This window comes from Apium graveolens, chromosome 6, assembly GCF_009905375.1.
Source record: "Apium graveolens cultivar Ventura chromosome 6, ASM990537v1, whole genome shotgun sequence".
Lineage (NCBI taxonomy): Eukaryota > Viridiplantae > Streptophyta > Magnoliopsida > Apiales > Apiaceae > Apium > Apium graveolens.
This window is the reverse complement of record NC_133652.1, coordinates 137,346,285-137,371,043: the sequence shown is the minus strand read 5'-3', so window position 1 is coordinate 137,371,043 and position 24,759 is coordinate 137,346,285. Positions and strand designations below refer to the sequence as shown.

General features: G+C 33.1%; 1 protein-coding gene across 2 annotated transcripts; it reads left to right on the top strand.

The window, feature by feature from the left end:
• The first annotated feature begins 763 nt into the window (after nt 1-763).
• Nucleotides 764-15,415, top strand: LOC141667045 (uncharacterized). Of its 2 annotated transcripts, none has more exons than XM_074473366.1 (31): nt 764-1,155; nt 1,710-2,169; nt 2,305-2,559; nt 2,654-2,866; nt 2,951-3,082; nt 3,184-3,313; nt 3,397-3,443; nt 3,517-3,618; nt 3,766-3,873; nt 6,122-6,264; nt 6,327-6,421; nt 6,517-6,595; nt 6,997-7,048; nt 7,129-7,209; nt 7,551-7,646; nt 7,742-7,845; nt 8,587-9,055; nt 9,826-9,861; nt 10,002-10,206; nt 10,293-10,426; nt 12,163-12,343; nt 12,479-12,711; nt 12,826-12,921; nt 13,193-13,282; nt 13,591-13,623; nt 13,723-13,857; nt 13,947-14,007; nt 14,088-14,143; nt 14,283-14,339; nt 14,444-14,564; nt 14,907-15,415. In XM_074473366.1, exons 1-31 carry the CDS (start codon nt 833-835, stop codon nt 15,062-15,064), a joined length of 4,485 nt encoding a protein of 1,494 aa, XP_074329467.1. In that variant the 5' UTR covers nt 764-832; the 3' UTR covers nt 15,065-15,415. The 2 variants fall into 2 exon arrangements, with proteins under 2 accessions (XP_074329467.1, XP_074329466.1); XM_074473365.1 differs by having other exon boundaries at nt 7,742-7,854.
• The last annotated feature ends 9,344 nt before the right edge of the window (nt 15,416-24,759 follow it).

The window sequence follows — 24,759 nt, the reverse complement described above, 5'->3', positions numbered from 1 at the left end:
ATAATTTTTTTATTACTGAATTCATTTCCCTTAAAAGAAATAGATAACATAAACTATAATCTTATTATATAACTCTGAAAGTCCGACAAATATAAGTTTTAGCTAAGAAAAATATTTTGGACATTACATATTTTATAAATTTTATTTATGCCATGTTACATGCAAAAATCGTGTTGATATAATTTATTTCAAAATAATGTAATATATATGGATAATTATTACTATAAGTACTAATTACTACATTATAGGTGACACATCAATGTTTGAAATGGAATTTACGAAATATTAATGACCTCTAGTCGATGTTCTTGTTATTTAATTTATATAACTAATTTAATCAAAAGTACTTGCAAAATGCCAGTTCCTTTTTTTATAATATCTTATTTCAATATATTTTTGTCCCCATTTTATATTAGTATTTCACAACTTCAGACTTTTTTGGCAAGAAGTTAAGAAATTTAAATAAATTTTAAACAAGTATCATAGGTTAAAATTATACTTAAAATGTAGATATTTAATAAAAGTTATAAGATATAAATATTATTAAGAAATATACAAGATCTATTATGTAAATTGGATAAAAATATTGTACAATATTCTTTTTTTACAATTTTGAATAATTTAATATATTCAAAAACATTGCATAATAAATGGTAATATAATTTAATTTGAACCTATTGATTATATTCCTAGTTAGCAACTCCAATAAATTAAAAAATACTAAATAAAACAATTTGGCGCCATTTCCAACCCCACTCACACCTCATTTTCCCCTCTCTCTATAAAACCTCCCCCACAAATCCCATCCAATTCAAATCAGCAAACCCTAAAAATGGTGCTTCTCCAACACACTACATCCTCTCGCAAGCGATCCAATCCCAATTCATTCGTTTCCCCCTTAGCTCAACCTCCCAAACTCTCTAAAAACCACCACAATCAACCTCCCCAAACCCTAACCTCAATCGATAAGATGGCGTCCGTGTTAGCGCAAGCCGGATGCACTCTAATCAACTCTTTAGGTCCTCCTTGTCTGCCTTCAGATACTCATAAGTTACGTAACCACCTCCAACGGCTGTTCTCCGATGAGCCACCTGTTCGATCCGAGTTTTTGTCCGGTTTTACTTCTTATGTTGCTTCCACTGAGAATCTCCGTCGGTACTGAGTTGAATTTCACTTTTTATGTCTAATTAGAGTTATGATTTGTGAAATTATTGAGTTTACCAAGCTTAATTGTCCTACTCCCTCCGTCCCTTTAGGTTGTTAAATGTTAACATTTGAAATGGAGTGATGGACACGCATTTTAAGGCTCTTGTTTAGTATAGTTAAATAAATTGTTTTAAAAACTTTTTTTCTTCTGAATAAATATTAAATGTTTAAACTTTTATTCAAAAAAAGAAAATTTTCAAAATAAGTTATGAAACTATATTAGATAAGAGCCTTAAAATGCGTGTCGAACCCTCTATTTCAAATGTTAACAATCTATTGGGACGGAGGGAGTATTAGTCCTTTTATTGTTTCCGTTATGCATTATTGTACTTGTGTTGAGTATAGTCGATTGTTGATATGCATTTATCTCTATTATTGTTTATTTTTGTGAAACAGTTGTGAGTTTCTGGTTTTTAGTGTACCTGTGGTAAATTATAGAATATGTTAATTTTTTTAGATAATTAATTTAGGTAATTAACTAGTGTAAGTAATAATTTTGCCAGGATTTTACTACCTACGAATGGTGATAGTTGCGGTTCAGCAAAAACAGATAGTCTTGTTCGAGTACTCTTGTTGGTGCCTTCTATCCAGTTAGACATTCAAACTATATTACTGGAGAAAATGCCGGAGTATTTTGATGCAGAGCCTGTTAGTGGTTATGGACAAAGCTCTTTGCGACTTGATGAGGATATTGCAAGGCTGATACTAAACCAATTTCGATGGCTTGACTTCCTTGTAGACTCTGAGGCGTTTACTAATAAGCTTTTGGAGGTCTTATCCATTTGTCCTCTTTATTTGAAAAGGGAGATTATTGGGTCATTGCCTGAGCTTATTGGTGAGCAGAACAATGAGAGTGTAATTAATTCACTTGAAGAGATCTTGCAAAATGATCCCAATGCAATCATTGTGCCCGTTCTAGACTCAATTTCGAATTTCAACTTGGATGATCTGTTGCAAGACAAGGTTAACCTGCACACTTAACATAATTATAATTTACATTTATATACTTGCTACTGTCGGCTGCTGATACTTAATAAGTTGTTAGCAAGTAACATATTTTAGACTGTGTTCAACTAAAGTAAATCTAATCTTTTGAAGGTAACTACATTAGCATTGTCTTATCTTCGAACAATTGATGTGGAGCACATGCCATACCTACTGAAATTTTTGCTGCTCTCAGCAACACCAATGAATATTCAGAGAATAATCTCCAAAATTCGTGAACAGTTAAAAAACTTTGGAGTATATAATTTAAGTATGACACAGCACAATAAGCTTAAAGGAAAGTCTGTTGCCGATAATGTAGATGGATCGATTCTTGATGCTTTAAGGTCAAGTCTTCGATTTAAGAATGTAAGTTTGGTTATTAAACACTTGTATTCGGTCATTTTCATATCCTACAATTGCTCATGTTTTACATACATCGGATTGTGTGCCTCTCCTACAGATGCTATGCCAAGAGATTTTGAAAGAACTGAAAGGCCTCAATAAATCTCGGGATCATAAGCTGATTGACGTATGGTTGCTCATGCTCATATATATGAATGGAGAGACGATGCAAAAGAGTGTTGAAAAAATGATCAAGTGTAAAATAGCTGAGGGATGTATTCAGGGCATTATGTTTGAACAATGCATTCGTGGAAATAAGCGATTGGTGCAGGTATGGCGCCTATCACATGATCTGCTAGGATGAAACAGTTTCATATCAATGTAACAGTGTGATTTGAAAATTTGCTTGAATTAGGACTTTTTTGCCTCATTCCTATCACTGTCCGAGTTTTTATTGGCGTGTAAAGAATCAAAAGCAAGAGAAGTTGCCATTCACATGTATAACTGTCTATTTGAAGTGTTTGCTGACACTTATTCGAGACAGGAAGTAAGTTGCCACAAGTGTATATAACTTAGTTGCATGTCTTCTTTTGCTTAATCAGAGCAGACAGGGATATCGCATAAGTCTAATCAGTAGTGACATTGCAGGTTCTAGGTGCAATAGTTACTCACATAGGCTCTGGAATTACTTCTGAAGTGGACTCTGCTTTAGATGTCATGATTCTGCTGGCATCTAAGTATTCACAGGAAATGTTACCACTTTCTTCCCATATTAGTGGTACATAAACCAATACATTTAAGTGCTCGCTCCTTAATAGTGTCAAGTTCAAATATTTTCTGATATTCCTCAAATTTGTTTAGGTGTTCTGGATTACTTGGAGGGTTTTAATGTTCAAAGTCTGCATAAGGTCATTATTTCGCTGTCTAAAGTGGTAATATAATTATAAAGAAACTCTACCAGATTTTTAACTGTTACTGCAGGTCTACGAAATTTTCTGCCTTCTTGCCATGTCAGCTCGATCTAGTGCGGAGAGATTTGCATCTTCTATTGCAAATGAGCTTTTGATGATCATACGGAAACAGGTAACACAAAGTATATATTCCTTGTTTTTATTGCTTTGAGGACACTTGATAATACTCTTGCAAATTCGAAGCTTTAACTTTTGATGTTGTGCACATTGGTAGTTGTTAGTCTATGCCACTTTGTAACTGACCAGGAAAACTGATCAGGTCGGTAATCCAGATTTGAAGTACAAAAAGATGGGCCTAATTGGAACTATGAAGATGGTTTCTTTTCTTGCGGATGTAAATATTTCACCCAATCTATCCTCATCCCAAGTAAGAGCCATTATCATTCATATTTACATTTTTCAAAATTGAGTCACTATTCATCTACTTAAATACTACTACTATTATCTTTTGCTTAAGTTGGCTACTGGAGACTCTATCTTCGTATTAACAGAGATTTTCTTATCTAGTGTATATTAGATGAATCAACTTATTAGATTCTTAAAAGTTTGAAAATAAAATCTCACTCTTTCCATCGCTGTCATCTATATATTTAGTTTTGTTGATACCGTGCATTTATATATATGTACTTATTGTTGCTTTCTTATAAGTGTGTCGGTTTCTGGTTGTTTATTGTTTACATTACTAGGGTTCCTTCAATATCATGATTGTGTTCCACATTATTTTCCAACTGTATGTGTATGTATGCACCTCTCATTGCGTATCAGTTTCCTTGAATAATACTCCCTCTGTCCCGACCATTTCTTTACAATTTCCTTTTTGGGATGTCCCATCCAATTCTTTACATTTCAAAACTTATCAAAAATAGTCAATGGGTCCCACCACTTTCCCACTTTTCCTTCCCTTTCGCACTACTTTTACTCCACTATCTCATTTTATACATTAAAAATCAATGGGTCCCACCACTTCACCCAATTTTCTTTCTCTTTTTCACTACTTTATACATATTTCTTAACCTCCGTACCCAAACCAAACGTAAAGAATTGGCCGGGACGGAGGGAGTAACATATTAACATGCTTCTAAAGTGGTTATATTCATTTTAAGCATAAACAGTTAAGATTACACAAGGGCTTAATAATATGATGAACATTGTTTTTGATCAAGGAGAGGTGGTATTATGGTGGAAATAATGTAGGGTTAAGTATTATGCTGGGATCGGTTGTAGAATTGTTGTTGATTCTGTTCTACATGTCGTGAATGATAAAAGTGGACTGTGTCTAATTTTATTTTGTGAAAACAGTCCCAAGTCTTGGCGGCCGATACTCCCATTCATGAGGTTTTTCCCTGTAACGATTAAGGTTTTAACATATTAGTAACAGCTTTTTTCACCTGTTCAAGTGCACTGCTGTTTCCGGAGGTTATAACTTTTCAATTTGCTGTGATATGCTAGCATCACACAAATATACTGTACAGGATCATGCCATTTCTTTGGTGAACCTGTCTTTGATTTTGAGCCAAAAGATCAACTAACTTGCTCTTAACGGTTGATGAAACAGAAACACACTTCAAAATGTATTTTTGCAAATCAACTAATATGAACCAAGATAACAGTAATGGTTTTGCTAAATTATCAACTGTGTACTTGTCTACAGATAAATAACGTTCAAGCACTATTGGAAACAAAAACAAGGACATATACTGTAATTATAAACCCAAAAGATAGAGGGAATCTTCATGATTTATTGGTGAAAAGTATATTAGTTTTCTCATACTGAAAGGTATCACAAAGGTTAGGTAGCGTTTCCCCCCTAAGGTTTGAGACTCTACGGAGGGACAGCAATTTATTTATATCTGTTGAAACTGGAATTAACTTTAGTGCAGAATTTCCCAGGCTAATAGAATAATTATCAAATGCCAGTGAGTCTTCAAAAGCTAATTAACCAAACACACGTTTCTTATCTGATGAAGGATTTAGTAAAGACATCCTAATATCTATCTTCCTGCACCACAAACCAACTGCTTATGTAGTGTTTTCAAAGGGACATCTCATTATTTAATCAAAACCTTTACTATTACATGTTAAAGAAAAGTAAGCCCAATGTGACAATTAACAACCAAGTAACACAAGCTCTACAGAAAAGTTATAATTTTTGGATAAAGACTGGACTGCATCTAGCTGTTCTTAGGGTGTCTACACAAGACAAGTAACAACCTCTATATTACTTGCACGATTGTTTCGTATGTCGACAGTCTTAAAGGTCATTTGGTTGACATCTAATTACCCAGGAACTTGAATTACCCAGGAAGAACCATTTGATGAATTTTTTGGTTAACAAAAGTAAGGGAAGTAGAACTTCCTTGGAAGATTGAATTCCTATCAAATATGGGAAATTGCTCACCCACCTCCCCCTTGGTAACTTACACTTCCCATGTTGAATGATTACCCAGATGACCACCAAACAATATTTTTTACTTCCTAACTATTATAATTTTCATAGGAAATATAACTTAATTGGTAAATAACTTCCTAATACCAACCAAACAAGCACTTAGTATGGTATTGATTTGGGATAATTAAGAATTTGATTTCGTGTCATCTTCTTAATTTTTTTGTAGAAGTCAAACAACGAAGAAGCTTTGGAACTTCTAAAAGTATCTTTGGACTCTTGTCAACAGTTTCCATTACCATCAATAATTTTTTATGATGAACTCATAGCCATGCTGAACCAGAAACATCTTCACCTAGAGATCATGGAATGGTGAGTTATGTGTTAAAGCTAAATCATTGATCACCTATAAAATTAACTGTGTTATCTTATAGGATTGGTAGGCATATGGGAGAATTTGAATCAAGATTCTTATCTGATCTCGAGGATGGAAAACTGTCTGATAAAGAATCACACCTTGACTTGGAAGGTAATTCCAGTTATACAACAGTAACCTGGCAACTGACTGTTGCAGCCATAAAACTCAAGATGCTTTCAAAATTTATATTGCTATACTTTGTGCAGGGGAGCTGTGGATGAACTTAGATGGTGACATATCTCCTATATGTCTGAATATTTTGCCTTTGGTTGCCTCTTCTATGAGGTAAACTATTACATGATTGATTCAGCATTCTATCAGTTCTGTCCTGCACCGATCTCCAAATTCTAAGCTAGGAAACCCAAAACAGAAGGATTAAAGTTTTTTTTTGTTGCTATGAAGGATAATAGTTTTACTATACCAAAAACGTTTAAATATTCTTAACCTTTTGCAAAAGATAATTGCATGAGATAAAAAGAGCGATTTACTTTAATGGATAGCAGCTAGTGGTTGTGCTAGAGGCAGAAAGGTAGCTTAAATTATGAAAAACTGGTTATTGCTTTACTTCTTTCCTTTAACATTTCGTTCTGTGTATAATTTAGAACCTTACAAACTGAAAATCTGATTGAAACTTCACTGAAATTAATTCGCACACTAACCAATATTCTGATACTGATCTCGTGCAGATCCGCTTCACCTTTACAAATTCTGCCTGCTCATTTTCTTCTGCTATCCACGGTAAGTGCTTCTTCACGTAATGAAGTAAGAATACATGGACAGATAGTGAAAACCTTTTTTGAATATTCACTTTTAATCAGATAGAGAGGTTGTCTAATCAAGGATCCCTTGGTGGAATCGATGCTCTACTTGGATGTCCTTTACACCTTCCCTCCTCTAAGGTACAACTAAGCGCTTGTGATATTACATTAAGAGTACACCAAGATTACTCAAAAGACTCTATGTTAAATTTTTAACTACTCTTTGTGTCACAAAGGATCGTTGTAAGTAATTATTTGTATTACTTAGCATATGCCACTCTCTACCACAACGAGCGTATCTATAATTTTATTAAAATATGTGTGTTTGGTTCTCTATTTAGCTCCAACAAGGCAACCGTTATTAGCTATATGTTTGGCATAATGTAATAGAGTGCTTTATTTGTTTCATTTATCTTAACATTATTGATTACGGAAATTTTGTATCATGTATCTGATGACATTTATCGGTCTGCACTTGCCAGCTTTTTCTGGGATCTACATGGAAATCACTGTCTGATAAACAAAAACAAGTTTCGTGCCTTTGTCTATATTATGCTGTCAACTGGATGCGAGAGCTAGTAAGTATTCAGTTTTGAGGTTTTCATGTAAAACAGATCTGTGATTTAACAAACTTACTGTAATTTAGAACCTAACTATCTGGATGCTACAACAGATTAATGCTTTCTGTACCCAAGTTGCTGGAAGATTGGAACACATAAGTCAGGCAACGGAGAAGGAAATTGTTGACAAACTGTTGAAGCGCTTAAGAGACCTCATGTATGTTCCGTAGGTACTTGCTTTGATATTTGGAACAACTATTCTTATTCACAAGCATCCATATTGCTTTGCTAATCCTGCTTAGGATACCAGTTTTCCTCAGAGTGTTATAGAATTACGATATCACAGTATATATATTTATATATATATATGGGAGTGTTACCATGTTTATATAGACTATGAGATGTATTTTTTTTTTAGTTTTGCCCTCCTTACTGGATTTCCTATGTTGTCTAAGAGACTGCTTGCGTAAAGCTCCTTTTCTAAGTTACATATTATCATATAATTTTTATTCTCCATGATAAACATATTACAGAATATGCCACCAGCACATCTAGATGCTCAACATATATGGAAGTGTATGCTGAATAATATACAGCATGTAGGTATGTGGTGGTTTAATGGTGCTCAACTCTTAGAGATATGTCATATGAGTTCTATAGTTGAGTGAAAATTCAAGATATAGAGTTTCGTGGTGGGAGGGAGAGCAAGAGGCTGGGAGACGGAGGTTGGAAATAAGTAACTGTTCTGCGTGATTTTAGAGAACATTTTTTGGTGGAAACACTATACTAAAGAAAAGGAATTTGAGTAGATAGACTATCTGGAATAGATGGAAGATCTACATATTGTCCAGGATCAGTCCATATATTAGTACAATATCATCAATTTATTATTCATGCACTTTACTTTCTGCACCTACTCTATAAGCATTTAATGTTGAGGATTGGTATAAATTTTCAGCTATCTGGAGAGCTTGTTGAACGCCTCTCTCAAAAAATACCCTGTAACTTTACCAGAGCTGTACCCTCATGGCCAGCCTGCCTCCTCGCACTTTCTAGGACGGCCTAGTTCTAAGATACTTGCTGAAAAGTCTACTGAGCATAATTCAGCAGATGAGAGTACCTCTCAAAATAACAAGAGAAAATATCGAAAGACCTCAAAGCTGGCAACAAATTCAGACACCAATGCAAAAAGTAGGCAACCTACAATCATGGATGTATTGAAGAAAGCAGGTGTCCTCCCTAGCGTGTCAAATGAGGATTCATCTGGATCGCCTGTTAAGGGAACTGCATCTGAGTCCAATGAACAAGTCAATACGTATGATTCAGAATATATAGACGTCTCGGCTTCCACCAAGTGTTTAGAAGTTTACAGATGCAAATTCAGGCCTCTTTTGGTTGAGTGCTTTTCTATGTTGTCATTTTCTCAGGTACATAGTGTACTTTATGCCCCTTTAATTTGCATCATTAATGTGGGCATTGATCTCATATGAATAACAATGTGCTTCATCTAAAGAATGAAGGTGATTTTTCAATCAAAGATTATATGATATATGGTTTTAGATAGCTACAATTTTTAGGTATGACAAAGTAATGTGTGCTTAACTTTCCCCAAACATATTAACGTTGGCGGAAATGAATGCTTTAAAATTTATAAATCTTTTTGCTGGCTTTTAAGAAAAGATAATGCATGCTTAATAATTGTACAACTTTTTTTTCTCGAAATTCCTCCATGTTCCTCCTGATTGGTTAGCCAAGGAAAAATCATGTCAAAATGAATTCTTGAAAATTGGTTAGTTGATAAGCTGGGTTGCATGCTTATAATCAATCTGAACTTGTATTAATATTTTAGTTTGAGACAATATGTAGTCCATAATTTAGTTTGTATTATTTCACATCATTTCTTTGTAAGGATCCTTACAAATTCTACACGAGTTTCTGTGATTTGGTGATTGATGCATCTAGTTAACCTACAGCTCTTACAATTGTGATTAGAAATTCATAGAGAGTTCTTAATTTTCTCAACAGTTTATTTTTTGAATTGTCAAAAAGAAAAAAAAACTTCAAGCAGCTTTTGTATTCCTGAAATTAGCATGCTGTATTACCTTGTTTCTTGCACTTTAAACAGGAAGGCATCAATGCATGCGCTTATCTTTGCAACTTTCTACAGTTTCCTAATTAAGTTCATTTTCAAATGCAGAATATGGATTCTTGTTGTGCAGACCCTTCTGCTGAGGTATCATATTTGGTCTATCTGCATGGTTTAATATCTCATTTATTTTAATGATATACCTATCTTATATTCACACGGTATATGCCGACTCAATGACACATCACACATGCAGAATATAATAGAATACTTGAGTTTATTTTCAGTTACCTCTACATCTCTACCTCCTACGTGACCTTAATTACAAGCTGGAATACTTTAGTCCCACTAGCAAGCACATATCAGCCAGATGCTCAAGTAGTCCACCTGGTTTGAAAGGGATGACGGTGATTGAATTTTTAAGCAATATTCGAGCACTATTTCCCACTTTTAGGAGACATTTTAATTGTGCAATTTGTGTGCTTAAAGAAGGTAACTAATACGCACATTAAACCTCCAAAATGAGGTGCTTCAGTTCTTGATATTATTATATCGTATTACTTATACTATTCTTGCAGGTGACGAAGCTTGTCAAGAACACTGGAAGGCTCATTCTCTTTTGGCCGGGATTCCAGATGTAAGCAACATGGTGGTTTCAAAGTCATCAGTTTCCACCTCTGTGTTCGTTGAGATACTTCATGGCTATAATAAGGTGTCCCCCCCTCCTTTCTTTAACGCATACTAGAAAATACACGCACGCATAGCCAGTTGGAGGGGAGTCGCCCTAGGCACGGATGTAGGGCCACCAAAAATATTGGGGCCACTTTTTTTTTTCTCCATATTTACATTTATATTTAATTTGATTAGTATTTTGGTAAAGTAATAATTTATTATCAAACACGTGCCAATATTTTTTATCACGCCTCATCAATTATATTTAATAGTCTACCTTATACAAAAACAAAAGATAAACGATGTCATCCAAAGTATAAACTCTGGTGTCACTCTATATTATTAATTTGATGACATCATAAGATATTTTATATTATTACTTAATCTCTGTACTAATTCTCTTCATTCTTTTTCCTACTCTCCTCTAATTCTCTCCAATCCTCAATTATTATTCTTATGTCTTTCTATTCTCTCTCTTCATTTTTCATTCTTATATCTTTTCTCAATATTATTTACACAAACATATAGTATTAGTTTATGTTACATATTGATAATTTATACATATCAATTATTATTTTTAAGTATTTGTGTAATACCTAGGAAGCACCGACACTGATACGGTGACACGGGATATGGGACACGGGACACGGGGATTTGTCAATTATCAAAGTGTCCTGGATACGGGACACGACAAAAAAAAGTAATAAAATATAAAAAAAATATAAGATTTGTATATGTCAAATATTAAACAACTTCATTCAGAATAATAATAGAGTTTACTTCGTAATAAGTGATAAAACTACTGTAAGATCTATTCTAAATTTTCATTCAAGTGATCAAGTGATCATCTTGTGTAAAAAGAACATCCTGCTTTCTCCTTCCATATATGCATGACTTTTCCTTGAGAGAAGACGAAGATTTGTGTGAACAAATACCAAGTCTTCAGCTCATTGTGCTAGTATTTAATTCCCTCTCATGGAATGGATAAACGAATATGTGCTCCAATTTCCTCCGCACCTGCAGCAGTGTTACTATTTGCGCTGGAACTCATTGACCCACTCATAGTATGTGTCCTTCAAATAAACAAGAGGATATATAGAGATAGATGTGTTATATATAGAGAGAGAGATGTATGCATATGTTTGATTGTATATATATAGGGTTCTGTATTTTATCGGATGAAAGATGAAGATGGATGTTGTAAAAGACCGAGAGACATGAAATTAAGGTTAATAGAAGATGTTTTGGGCTTTTTAAAGATGATTTTGGGCTTTTTGAGATGGGCTGAATCGGTGGGCCGTGTCGGCCGTGTGTCGAACCCGTGTCGGTTGTCTTTTTCTGTCAACACGCCACATGGCGTGTCGGACACGTACTCAGCCGTGTCGGTGCCGTGTCGCCGTGTCGGCCGTGTCAGACACGCATACGGCGGTCTTTTTGGAGTGTCGGTGCTTCCTAGTGTAATACTATTTTACTTTACCTATTATAATTATTTGCTGACTAAAAATAAAACTCAAACCATTTGATAAATTTGCATATATGTTAAAATTAATTTTAGTTAAAATGTATTAATAACATTTTTATAACATAAATTTATTATTATTATTGTTAGATTTAAATATTATTTTTAAATAAATGTAACATAATACATCTGCACAAGCACAAACAAGAAACAACCAATCCTGTTAATATATCTGCAACATATTTTATTCTTTTTGTTATATGTAGACTTTCTTCTGTGATTTTATTTAAAATTTCTAGATTGCTTTCATTGAGCAGATGTTAAACCTTCCTGATATTTTGACTGAAAAAATGCTCCTTTCGGATCTGCTGGAGAGCCTCCAACCCCTCAAAGTCCCGGATTGCACTTTCTCAGGAATGAACATGATCCCTGCATCAGGAAGCATAGATTACTTATATATTGGTGCCTATTCTTTCTTGGCAGAGGCTTTGGATGTTGGTACGCTGTTTACATAATACTCTGTTCTTTTGACCTCAGTTTTTTCCTGTTAGATTACCAGTTACTAATTGCACTCCTATCTTATTTTTATTGGATTACTAGTTACTAATTGCACTCCCATCTTACTTTTTGCAGCTTGTACATTCTCATTTATGCTGGCTTCAGAAGTATTACTTACTATGAATTACGTTGTTACCTCTGTTGAAAAGTACCTGACTAAGTCTCTGGAGGAAGCTGGTAAAGGAATACATGCAGAAACAACCCGTGGTCTCCTTTCTGCATTACGCATCAAACTAGGGATTTCAGCTCAAAAACTCCTGAGGCATGACTGGAATAGTGATACTGATGAAAATTGTTGGAAAAGAAAAGTCAGTCCATTACACTATACCAAGATATTAGGATAAATTCTTTTTGAATTAGTTTTTAAGCGAAACATTATGTTTGACAGTAGTATATTAGTCCGTTTTCTCTTATCGCTGCAGTGTGAGCTGGTACAGAGGACAGTGCACATATACTTGGGAAATTGCGAGTCCACTTCTGATTTGCTCAATGAGCTTGCTCAGTCTATACTGCCTAAGGTTCATAGGTTCTTCTTTTTCCAGAGTTTCAGTCTATAAATAAAAAAACATGATATAATGCAAACAGCCTTTTCTTGAAATTTGGAATATCAAAATGCCCTATCAGTCCATATTGACTCACCAAATAAGATCTTATAAATAGAATGTTAAAATAGCATAAAAATGATAGGTGTATATACTCTTGATCAGACATGTATAGTCCAATCATAAAATTTAACTGAAAAAACTGGTTGTCACAGTTGCTTAAATTGGTTCTCAACTTTTACACCAGGTGTCATCCTGCAAGACAACCAGCAAAGACGATTCTCATGGTTTTCCAACATTATGTGCTGCTACATTCATCGTGTGGTATAGAGAGCTGGTAAATTATTCTTTTGTACAAAATTATAGTCCTGCTGTTTTCCAACTCATTTTGGTACGTTGATTAAGACAAAAAACTAATTCATAAATGATCTCTCTCTCAGATACCTTATCTTTTTATATAGATTCACAGTATTGATATTAATCTTCTGGTGTATATGTACAAAATAGTTTAGTCCTGTTTTGATCTACAAATGCTTAAGAATTTTTCTTCTTTTTTTTGTTGGGGGAGGAGGGGGTTCTGTGGACTGCAATTGTTCTCATTTGTTGTTATAGTGTTTAATAACCATTCATGGTCTATTTGTGCAGCACGAAGAAAATATTTCCATCCTTAACAAATTGGTGAGCTATTAAAATATCTTGTATGAACCATGAATAATATACTAAGCTGATATACCAAGTCTGAAGCATATAAACCCTGTTCTCATGTTGCCTTGTTAGGTTAAAGAAGTTGTTTTAGTACAGAAATCACGAGTTAGGATTTCAGAAGAACCAATTGAAAAGCTTCTAACTAAGTTACGGCAATCTGTGGATGTCTTTGTATCCTTAATCAATATGTGCAGGGCACATAAAAAGGTAGTTGCATACTTCGGAGGAAGTTTTTCTTTTACAGTTTATTTATTTTCTTGTTTTTTGAGTCCTCAATTATTAATATGATGACACAGGTGACTGTACATGCCTTGGCTATCAAGTATGGTGGAAAGTTTATCGATTCCTTTCTCAAAGGTATATTTTTGAGTTTGTGTTTTTCAAAAAATTAAGGGCTCCCCGTAGTTTGAGGTTACTAATTGAAATTGTTTCTGCAGTTTTTGATTTTCTAAAGACCCAATTTGACAAGCATAACGAGCATATAATTGAACTAGTAAGATTTGTTTTTTCTTTTTGTTCTAATTTGTATAATGAACTAGTTATGAAGTTTTCTTTGATTATATAACATTAAGTTCTCACAGTAGAACATTCCTAATTAGGAGTTCATACTACTCTTGTCTAATATGTGACAGGTCAAAGAGCTACCGAAAGCAACAAGAACGATACAGACCCTTTGTTCTGAGGCAAAGGTTAGTCAAAGGATGTTTCATCTATTCATATAATTGCATTTGCTTCTGTACCCTGTGATTGGATAAACACTTACTTTTTGCATTGTTTTTATTTATGTTTGAAGAGCCTGAAACAAACAGTGATAGCCAGCAAAATTCCAGCTACGAAGAGATCGTTAGAACGATTCTTGTTCCAAGTAAAGGCTCTCTTCCATAGCGCATCAAGTGGATGCGAATTCTCAATAGGTATGCAATTCATTCTTTGTAAATCAAAGAAAATCTTTGGGCTCTCTTTATTTGCTCATTGTTGTCCATGTATGAGTGACTCTCCTGGATAAGGCAGTGATTATTATGAGTATGTTAGATTTACCATAATACTTTTTGCAACACCCAGTTGAATTTCTGTCAAAATTGCTGCCTGAAGTATATGCGTTATTGTGCTTGTTTATTTTACTCTTGCATGGCATCATAATGCTGGCCATCATTGTTTTCTGCAACAAATTCTCTTTGTTACATTATTTGTTCTCAGATAGCATAGCCATGTTACAGTTGAACCATATCCTTATCGTGCGTCTCTTGTATTTGCAGCAAATCTTAAACATAAAGACTTGGCAGGGCAGGTAGTAAGTTCACAAGCATATATAGATCAAGATGAAGATATTGATAAGGATTCTGTGGACACTGACCCACATGACCATGACACAACTGTTTCTGGTGAGGGAGATGGTGGAACAAAATATTGGTGATTGCCATCAGCTGACCATGGTTATACCTCAAGTACTTGATAATATCATTTGTCAATTCGCAAATCGCAATACCATCAACTATCAAGAGCCTTAACCAAGGACGTGCAAGATTCAGGTAAGACCAGGTATTTATCAAAGCCGGCAGTTTCTTATCATGCTTTGTGACATAAGATGAGAGAGATACATGCTCCTTTGGGCCAGATCCGCAGGAGCTACAGAACGGGATGTAAATTTGTGGAATGTCTTGACAATAACGGTTATAAATGGTGAATATGTACTTTATTTTTTTTAAAAGTATAATATATTCATGGTTTTGTTTATAAGTATGAGATTAAACTTAAAACATATTCTTATAGTCATAATAGCATTGCATGCAAAGCATACAGAATATTGTAAGTAAAGGTGGCCACTTGTGCGGGTTCGAACCGCCCGCCTGGGACTGGCTCGTTCTAAAATTCAGTTTTATTCGGCCCGATTCGGCCCAGTTAAAAACCGCACAAGTCGGTTGACGTCAGGAGCCGGTTACGAGTCGGTGCCCGCAGGACCGCACGAGCCTGTAGTAAAATGGACTAACTGGTACTGCAACTTAATTCTACATTTTGTTTATTGCTGGGAATATAAAGTGTTATTTCTAGTAGGCCACGTGGACCGCACGTGGACCAACCACGTCCAAAAGTTAAAAACGAATCCAACCTGCCAAGCCCACACGGCTCAGCCGCACGACACGCGAGCCCAATGCCGGTTCCGAGTCTGTGTCCTTTGGTTCGAGACTGGCCCAGCCCGATTCATTCAACTTCATTATCGGTTCAGTGCTCGGTATTCGCGTGTTCAACCTGTAATAAACCCGGTCCGGACCGCTTGAACCGCACTAATTGCCACGTCTAATTGTAAGCGTAAAGAACAGGCACGAAGTAGCCTCACAACTCACAAGTCACAATCCTGGTGGTGGAACTAATAGTAAACAGGACTCGAACACTGGACATTGGCAAGCAGAGATGAGTAAAGTACTATAATCTAACGATATTCAGGAACGAAGCTACATTCGGCTGAAATACTGAAACACATATCCCCATAAATCCTTTTTATTATATTTGTAAACAATGTAACTCGAGAAACTTTAATGTAACGCGCTCGTAAATTATTCTTAACCCAAAAAGTTTCTAAATTTTGAGATAGGTGTATTCAATCAAGATTTTAAAGGATTTTTTTGAATTATTGAAAATTCAATTTGGATTTTAAAAAATCATTTAAAATCCGATTGGTATTCAATATAGATTAAAAAAAGCCTTTTAAAATGTGATTGTATTTAATTTAGATTTTAAAAAAGTCTACTGAAATATGGCGGTATTCAATTTTGATTTTTAAAAGTCCATTAAAATCTGATGGTATTCAAAAATCTTTTATTTGAAAAAGTTGTGGATTTTAATGGATTTGCTGGTTCATTTTTAATCTTTTGAATCTTTTTAAAATAAATGAGATTTTGAAGGATTTGTGGAAAACTTCGCAAAATCAGCAAGACTCTGCAAGTTTTTTTCATCAACTCCGTCAAAATCCACGAACAATTAAAATCAACGAAAATCTTCTAAAATCGATAAATTATTATCAATTTTTTAAAATCTGAAATGAATACACCCCAGAGTTATGAGCACCAAATGTCAATATTTTGAGATAAAATATCACAAATGCATAAATTGAAAAAAAATGGCACTCTAATTAAAGCACGAGATTAGGTAGCATTTTGTATAAGACATTTTTATGTTAATTATGTACATAACCCGTAAACTTCATGTTACTATGTTTTTAAAACAAAACTATTCTCTCAGTCTCACTGATTAGTATACATTGGGGTGTGGTACAAATATTAATAAAAAATATTATTTAATAAAGAAAACTAAGAAAAGTGGATAAAATGTTGGAGCCGATTAATATTTTATGTATAAAATGAGTATAGTCAAAGAAAGTACTGGGCGTAAGTGGGTGTAGTTATATTTTATATTATAAAAATTTACTATTTTTGGAACGTATACAATTGAGATGGGCGTAGGTGGGTGTAATTATATTTTATATTATAAAAATTTACTATTTTTGGAACGTATACAATTGAGAGGGACGTCCCAAAAAGGAAACTGTATAGAATTGAACGAGACCGAGGGAGTAACATAATAACTCGTGCGAGGCACGGGCCTAAAAATATATCGGAATTTGAAGTATAAAGTTTTTGAATTTCTTTTAAAGATTAATAAATAAAATATAATCCCTAATAATTTAATTAGAATATACCGTTTGAGAATGGACTAACGGGTGTTTTTCCTTTGAGTGGATTGGAGAATGGACCGTTTGTAGTTGGTCAGACGGCTACAAAAATAGCCGAGTCAAAGGACAAAAATAGCCGAGTCAAAGGTGCGTAAACTTGATCAGGCATGCAAAGATAATCAACACGTGTTCATGACTTTTGCTTTCGACCCATCTGATGCTGTTAAGTTTCGTAGGAGAGTGCATAAGATCATGAATAAAAATGTTATGATTGTAGTGTGACGGTGTAACAGCCCGCACTTCCTGGGACTATTAAATCTAAATGCAACAAGTTAAATAGTTTCTTATTCGATAATTCAAAATATATAACCAAGGTCAAAGCAGCAGTCAAACTCAATAATCAAAATCATAAAAATAGAGACGCAGCTCCATAAATTCGATAATAATTGTCTAAACAAATATCAAATTATTCTTAAGGTACGAAAGTCTTTATTCAAATAGGACGGTACTAAGCAGCACGGATCTCCACACAATTCTCATTCCTTATTCTTACTATGCTCCAAATATTCTGAACCTGAAATGTTAAAAGGGGTGAGTTACAAAACACAGCAAGTACAAATTGACTAACTCTTAAACAGAAAAATAATTGGTGTTTTAATAAAACGATTTTTCTTAAAACAATAATAATTTTGTAAAACATTTTCTAAAATAAATCCAGCCCAAAGTTTTATATTTTGAAATTCAGAATTTAAAACAGAACAGAGCATATTTATAACATATCATGACAGAATAAAATAGAACGAAACGATAATTCTTATAAATACCACAGTCTTGATCTACGGCCACACTTTACCGGCCGACATCTAATTCTTATTCTTTATACCACACTTTGCCAGTGGTCGACATCTAAAATTCAATAATTACGCGCCCTTAATAGGTATCTAAAATTGCACACTCGTGCGCCTACTAAGGGTATCTAAGGCTAGTTCCGGAAGTATAGCGTAAATTATGAACGGGTTCGAAAACGTAGAGACTGGGTTCTAAAATCACAAATACTTATATCTTATAATTTCAAAATCAAAATTCTTATATTTTATACGAAATCAAAAACAGAATTGAAATATCTTTTTCGAAAATTAAAAGTAAGTCAAAAATACTTACCTCGAAGTCGACACTTAAAATCCCAATTAATAAACCGAACAAGTCCTAAAATTTAATATGCACAATAGAATTAATTATTTAATACATAAATTATATTCACACACCACAACAGACCACGTATTTTACATAATGACTGGACAAAGACCAAATTCGAACTCAAAATCAAATATAAAAGCAACCCGAAATTTAGAAAATTTGGAAGTATGATGATTGTTTCTGACCAAAATAAATTGATTCTACTATACAAAACTGAGTGGGCCAAGCATTACAGCCAAACAAATTTTCAAAAATAAAGGTAAATGGGCCAAAAGCCCAAACAAGTCATGCACGTAATTGTCTTAATTCAATAAACAAGCTACAAAAGAAGCTTTAATGATGTGCATATTCATTAACTAGTTAGCCAAATATACTAACATGTACTAATAAACAACATTAAATATGTGACCTGTATATATCACATTAAATATAATCATTTAGACTTTCGTTAAAATTAGACACTAATATCATGCTAGAAGTAGTAAATAAATAAAAATACATGTTTGTACTTAATTACGAACACATCGAAATCGTAAAATTTAGAGAATATATATTATTAAAAGGAGTCAGGTAACAAGTACCAGCTAGTATAATCTCAAGGCCAACAAATATTAAGAATATAATAACCTTAACAGAAAAGATGAACATGCGGACCCGCAATTAATAGTACATGATTTTACGTAAATCATAATATTAATATGAAACTAAACTAGAATACCTCCACGTAAACATATTCTTAATCAAAAATTAAAGTAAAATAATAAGTTTAAAATTCTATAAATCTAATAATTATTTAATACTAGCAAGAATCATGATAGGTTATACCGGGCTCAGAAACTGAATAAGAAGAAGCATGTTTATATTTTAAAGAACAAGAAACATGGCAGATGAGACTTCAAATATACAAATTGGCATACTGCTAAGGTCTAATAAAAAAAACACAATTAATATTAAAGCATCAAGTTGCATGACATGACTTATGACTATAACACGTAGACAAAAATCATGGTACAACAGGTAAACAAAGTATATATAAAAACATAATAAACGAAGATGGAAAAGGTTTACGCACGTTTCGACGAATTTTCTTTACGAATATTTTCATTATCTACGGGGGTCTTATATAAGCACATAAAATCCTAATTCTAATAATAAAATTTCCTTTTTAAAATTTACGACCTCTCCAAGTAAATTCCAAAATTAAAATATTTGAGACACATAATTAGCTAAAGTAAAAAGATTTCGATTTCTCAATTTATTCTCACACTTCTTTCCACAAATAACAAATCTTTTTCTAACTCAAATAATTTGTACAAAAAATTTCTGAATATTATAAATAAATATTTATCTAAACGAATTAATATCCAATATCTAATAAATAAATAAATAAAATACAGATTTTACAGACGGCCTCAACCCCGGGGTTAGGAGTTGACGTCACCAAACATAACAAAACACAAAACATAAACTACAAGATTATTTTTATTATCACGACCCCAAAATCAAGATCCGATCCAGGTTCAAGTATGATTTAAGCTACTCACTATTACAAACCATTTATTAAAAAGTCTTACACACTAACTTATCCAGCAACTCATCAGACCGCACATGGTCTAATACAAACTACCTCAGAGGAGCCAGGTCCGGAAGGGGCTGAGACTTTGTTTTGTCCAGGTCTGATAGGTTTTCTAGGCATCTGCGATATATATATATATATATATATATATATATATATATATATATATATATATATATATATATATATATATCAAAGGTTGTAAGGGTGAGCATATAACTGCTCAGCAGTACCAACATATGAATATCAAAGTTAAAACATTAAATAAACAGTTATATGAACAGAACTGTAAATCAATGTGAAATCAGTAACCTGTAATCATTTCGAACAACAGTACATAAACATCAATAAAAGAAACTGAATATCACTGACTAGCATGCTCTTTATAAAACAAATGTAGTTGTGTGCTGTGTAAACACTAGAGTCAAATTTTAGCATGCTATTCACATTTGTTATTCAACGGTATAAATCACTTATTCCCTTATGGGATTCACAAAGCCAAATCAGATATGTAATGGATATGTGAAGATAGCTGATCAGACTATCAACACTAGACGGCTCCAACTGCCATCCCATACACCTATTCCGGAACTCAGAGACTAGCTAGGTCTCCGACCTGCTGGACTAATCGGTTATGAAATGCGCGCAACCGAGTTAGCCTTTTACGCCACCTCAATAGGCCACTCTGGCCCCTATGTATCCAATATCTGATCATTTTATCCAGTTTTCAAATCACTTGTACCTATCTCAATTTAAAACCGTTCATTTAACAGCACACGTAATATTGGTTCATAAATCATTTTCATTCGAGATAGGTACCTTTCGAAGTTACTTTTCCCCAAAACAGGTTTAAAATAATTAATTTATAGCTACAGGGGATACATAACTTAAAACATTTCTGTTCCTGTATGAGAATAAAACAATAATTTATTCATATGCAGTGAACCGTAAAAGAATGGTCAGGGGTACTTGCCTTACAACACTTTAACAGAAATCGTAGGTAGCTTTTACGCTGACTTTGGTCCTTGCGAGACTCGACTGAGATCTACAGTAACAGAATAACCTAATTAGTTATACCGACATGCTTGATATCCTCGAACCTAAATAACCCAATCCGATAACCCGACTCGTATAATGTATATACACATAATCATGTAATTAATATTCACAATAAGGGTAAATGTTTTATATCGTATAATACGCTTTTCGTATTTAAAATAAATTTTCAGAAAATTTTGATTGCGACTCCTCTATTTATAAACCTACCCGTCGAAACATAATCGACGTCAATTCCAAACAAATCACAATTCCACAATACGATTTTTATAATTAAATAACTAATTACGTACGAAAACTAATTATACGAATCACTTTATTTATTTTATAAATTTAGGACTCAAATAAAATCATCACCGTCAACTCACCGATGTTCATCGTCGACGGCGGTAAAATTTTGCGGGTACCCGATTAAAATTCGGGTTTCCAGCGCAAAAATTCCACCGATTAATTACAATTATTTCCCGCACGAAAAATATATTTTTATCACGAATATTACTCGAATAAATTCCTGCAGAGATTAATATATAATATTAAAAAATAAGCGAAACCACATGTGCCATACGCGCAGAAACAGGAACAAGAAACAAAACAGCCAACAACAACAGGAACCAAGAAACGACCGGCGGCAAAACGCCAGAACCACGCGCACCAACTGTGCACACACATATCACACATATACAAATGAGTATATATATATATGTATATAAACATAAATTATAGAACCAGCCAAGCCAAGCACGAAGGCGGCGACTCACGGGAGATGGCCGGAATAACCAGGAAGACGATGACAACCGAGAGCAACAGGAAGAGGAAGAAACGGAATAGATAAGAGAGAGACTGAGATTGAGAGTTGAGAAAGAGAGCAAGTGAGAAAGAGAGAGTAGAGATTGTAGATTAGGAAAATAAAATTAATATGTTAAAATTTCTAAGGCAGCTACGCAATAATGAAAGAGGGGATATGTGTTAATTCCTATTTTATGGTCTTGACACGTGTCCCTGATACTCAAATAGACTGAATTTCCGACTCGCTTTTGTCAATTAAACGTACCAAAGTGCACATAAAAATTCAGCGAAAAATCACAAATATAATACCAAAATTCTCGAAATATTCGAAAGTTAATAAAATAAAAGTTTCGTATTTAAATACGAATTGCTCAAACGCGCACTTTATCCGGAATTAGCAATTTAACGAATAAACGTGCGGGTGAAATTAATCCCAAAAATTTTCAAAATAATTTTAAAAATCTCAAAATATTCCCAAATTAATAAAATATGAGCCATTTTTTATTAACATAATGACACCGAGCCCAAGCTTTTTGTAAGTATATTGTTAAATTTCGTAATTTTTGAAGCATCCTGAAATTAAATACTGATTTTACAAATAAATGTAATCAGAAAATTATTTAAAGATAAATAATTACTGAAATATTGATTTCTAAATTTTATAAAATCCCAAAAATAATTATTGAAATTATAAAATCATAAAAACAATTTTAGAGATAATCCAAATATTTATGGAAATAAATCTGCAATAAAACCACTTTTAAAAGTGAAACAAAGACTATACGGCTCGATATTTAATTACACAAATAATCCCTATACACCAATACTCACACATAAATAATAATAAACAACACACAGCTATCAAAACCAATACACATATTTTATATAATTAATTATTCAACAATTACATATTGAAATCATACAAAAATATACGAGTCGTTATATGCAGGCTTAGCTGAATATGTTTTTCGTAGAGATAAGATTTGTTATTCAACGAAATATTGAGGCGCAGTTTGTTACCCGCTTACTTCGTACACTTGTATACAATTTTTTATCCCATTAATTTATTTTATTAAAAAAATGTACAAAAAATAGCATTGTAGATAATTTATGTTCAAAGAATATTTACACTCTAAATTGATGATTTATTATGTTACAATTTTGTAATTTTTGCAGGTTTGATGATTCTGGTGATAACAAATATTTTGATTGCATGATCTCTAAGTCAAATAAGCTGTTATTTTTATTATAATTTGCGTATTTCATATATATGAGTTTAAGGTGATTATGCATATGATGTAGAAGATGTCTCAGCCTAATCACAAATTTTTCGTGTTAAAGTGTTAGTATAATATTGTTAAATTATTTACGATGGTGTTTAGTTTACAAATATATGCACATCTACGACTATTTATACATGAGATATGTAACTTCGAATATGTTATTGTGTGTGATATGGTTTGTGTTATATTACATATTATTTATAATACAGTGACTAATGTATCATTATTTTAATCATTGTAATTTTTGTGTATATGATTTCAAACTTTTTTCATATACATGTTCAGTAATTATATATACTAGTTGATAACCCGTGCCAAGCACGGGCCGAGATCAAAATATCAATATTAAATAATGATTATAAAAATTTATACTAAATTATTATTAAAATATATAATAAATAAAATTATGCGATTAATTGCAATTTTTTAAATCATATGTAGTTTTCACAAACTCAAATCTTATTTGAACAACAAACTCAACATTATCATCGAAACTTTAGTCAATCAACGAGCAACACGATTGACGGATAATTTAACAAAACATTAAATCAACATTACTAAATAATTGCATATTAGATTTGTTATTGTTAGCTGAATTCGTGTTTTTATATAGTTTATGATTGCATATTTTTCCTAATAAAATATTCTATATATATGTATAAATTTGTATTTGGTGCTAAAATAGAATTCTGTAGGTATGAATCTAAAAATTAGAATGTATATACGATTCCGTTTATATAAAATGTTAGGTCACACAACACTATAGAAGGGGGTTGAATATAGTGTTTATATAATCAAATCGATTTATCAACACAAGTATGTAACAGTAATGAAGTATTTTCAATATAATAAACTCTGTTACAATAGAACAGTTGTTCTCTCTCAGTGATGAACAATATCACTAAGAGCTGCTAGGGTTATTAAGAATAATTTTCTCGTGAATGATAACACCTATAGTGTAAACCCTAAGCCGTGTTTATATAGTACACAATTACAAGATATCTTCTAATTGGTATGGAATATAATTCTGTCTCCTAAAGTATATCAATCAGATATTATTTTTACAAGTCTTCTAGTCCTCTAACTCTTCATGCATATCTTCTTTTGTTTTAGTCCAGATCCTCTCCTGTAAATCGGCTGCATTCCTTATCTGAAGTACCCGCACTTAAGTCCTGATATAAATCCTGACGGCCTTAAGTCCCGATATAAGTTATGACTTCCGTATGTTCTGATTTCCAGTAAGTCCTGATATTAAGTTCTGAAACTAAACACAACAGATTAGACATGACATCTCAAATATATCTAACAATCTCCCCCAACTTGTAAATTATGAAAAATATACAAGTTAATAGATTTGATGATGTCAAAAATATTTAAGTACAAATGCAATGTGAGTTTATTTAAAAAACTACAACTTACAGTCCTTGTAGCTTTTACCAATCTTACCGAGTCAATCTGAATCCAAAATGATTCTTGACAAAGTTTGATATCAGCTTCTCTTCTGCATTTCTCAGGACTTGAGCTAATGTAGCCTTGACTTGCTT

Excerpts from the sequence above, each read along its gene's own strand:
- LOC141667045 (XM_074473365.1), top strand. The coding sequence starts at position 833 with ATGGTGCTTCTCCAACACACTACATCCTCTCGCAAGCGATCCAATCCC. Across the intron at positions 13,858-13,946 it reads TGTGCAGGGCACATAAAAAG|GTGACTGTACATGCCTTGGC; the intron begins GTAGTTGCATAC and ends ATGATGACACAG. Across the intron at positions 14,340-14,443 it reads CCCTTTGTTCTGAGGCAAAG|AGCCTGAAACAAACAGTGAT; the intron begins GTTAGTCAAAGG and ends TTATGTTTGAAG.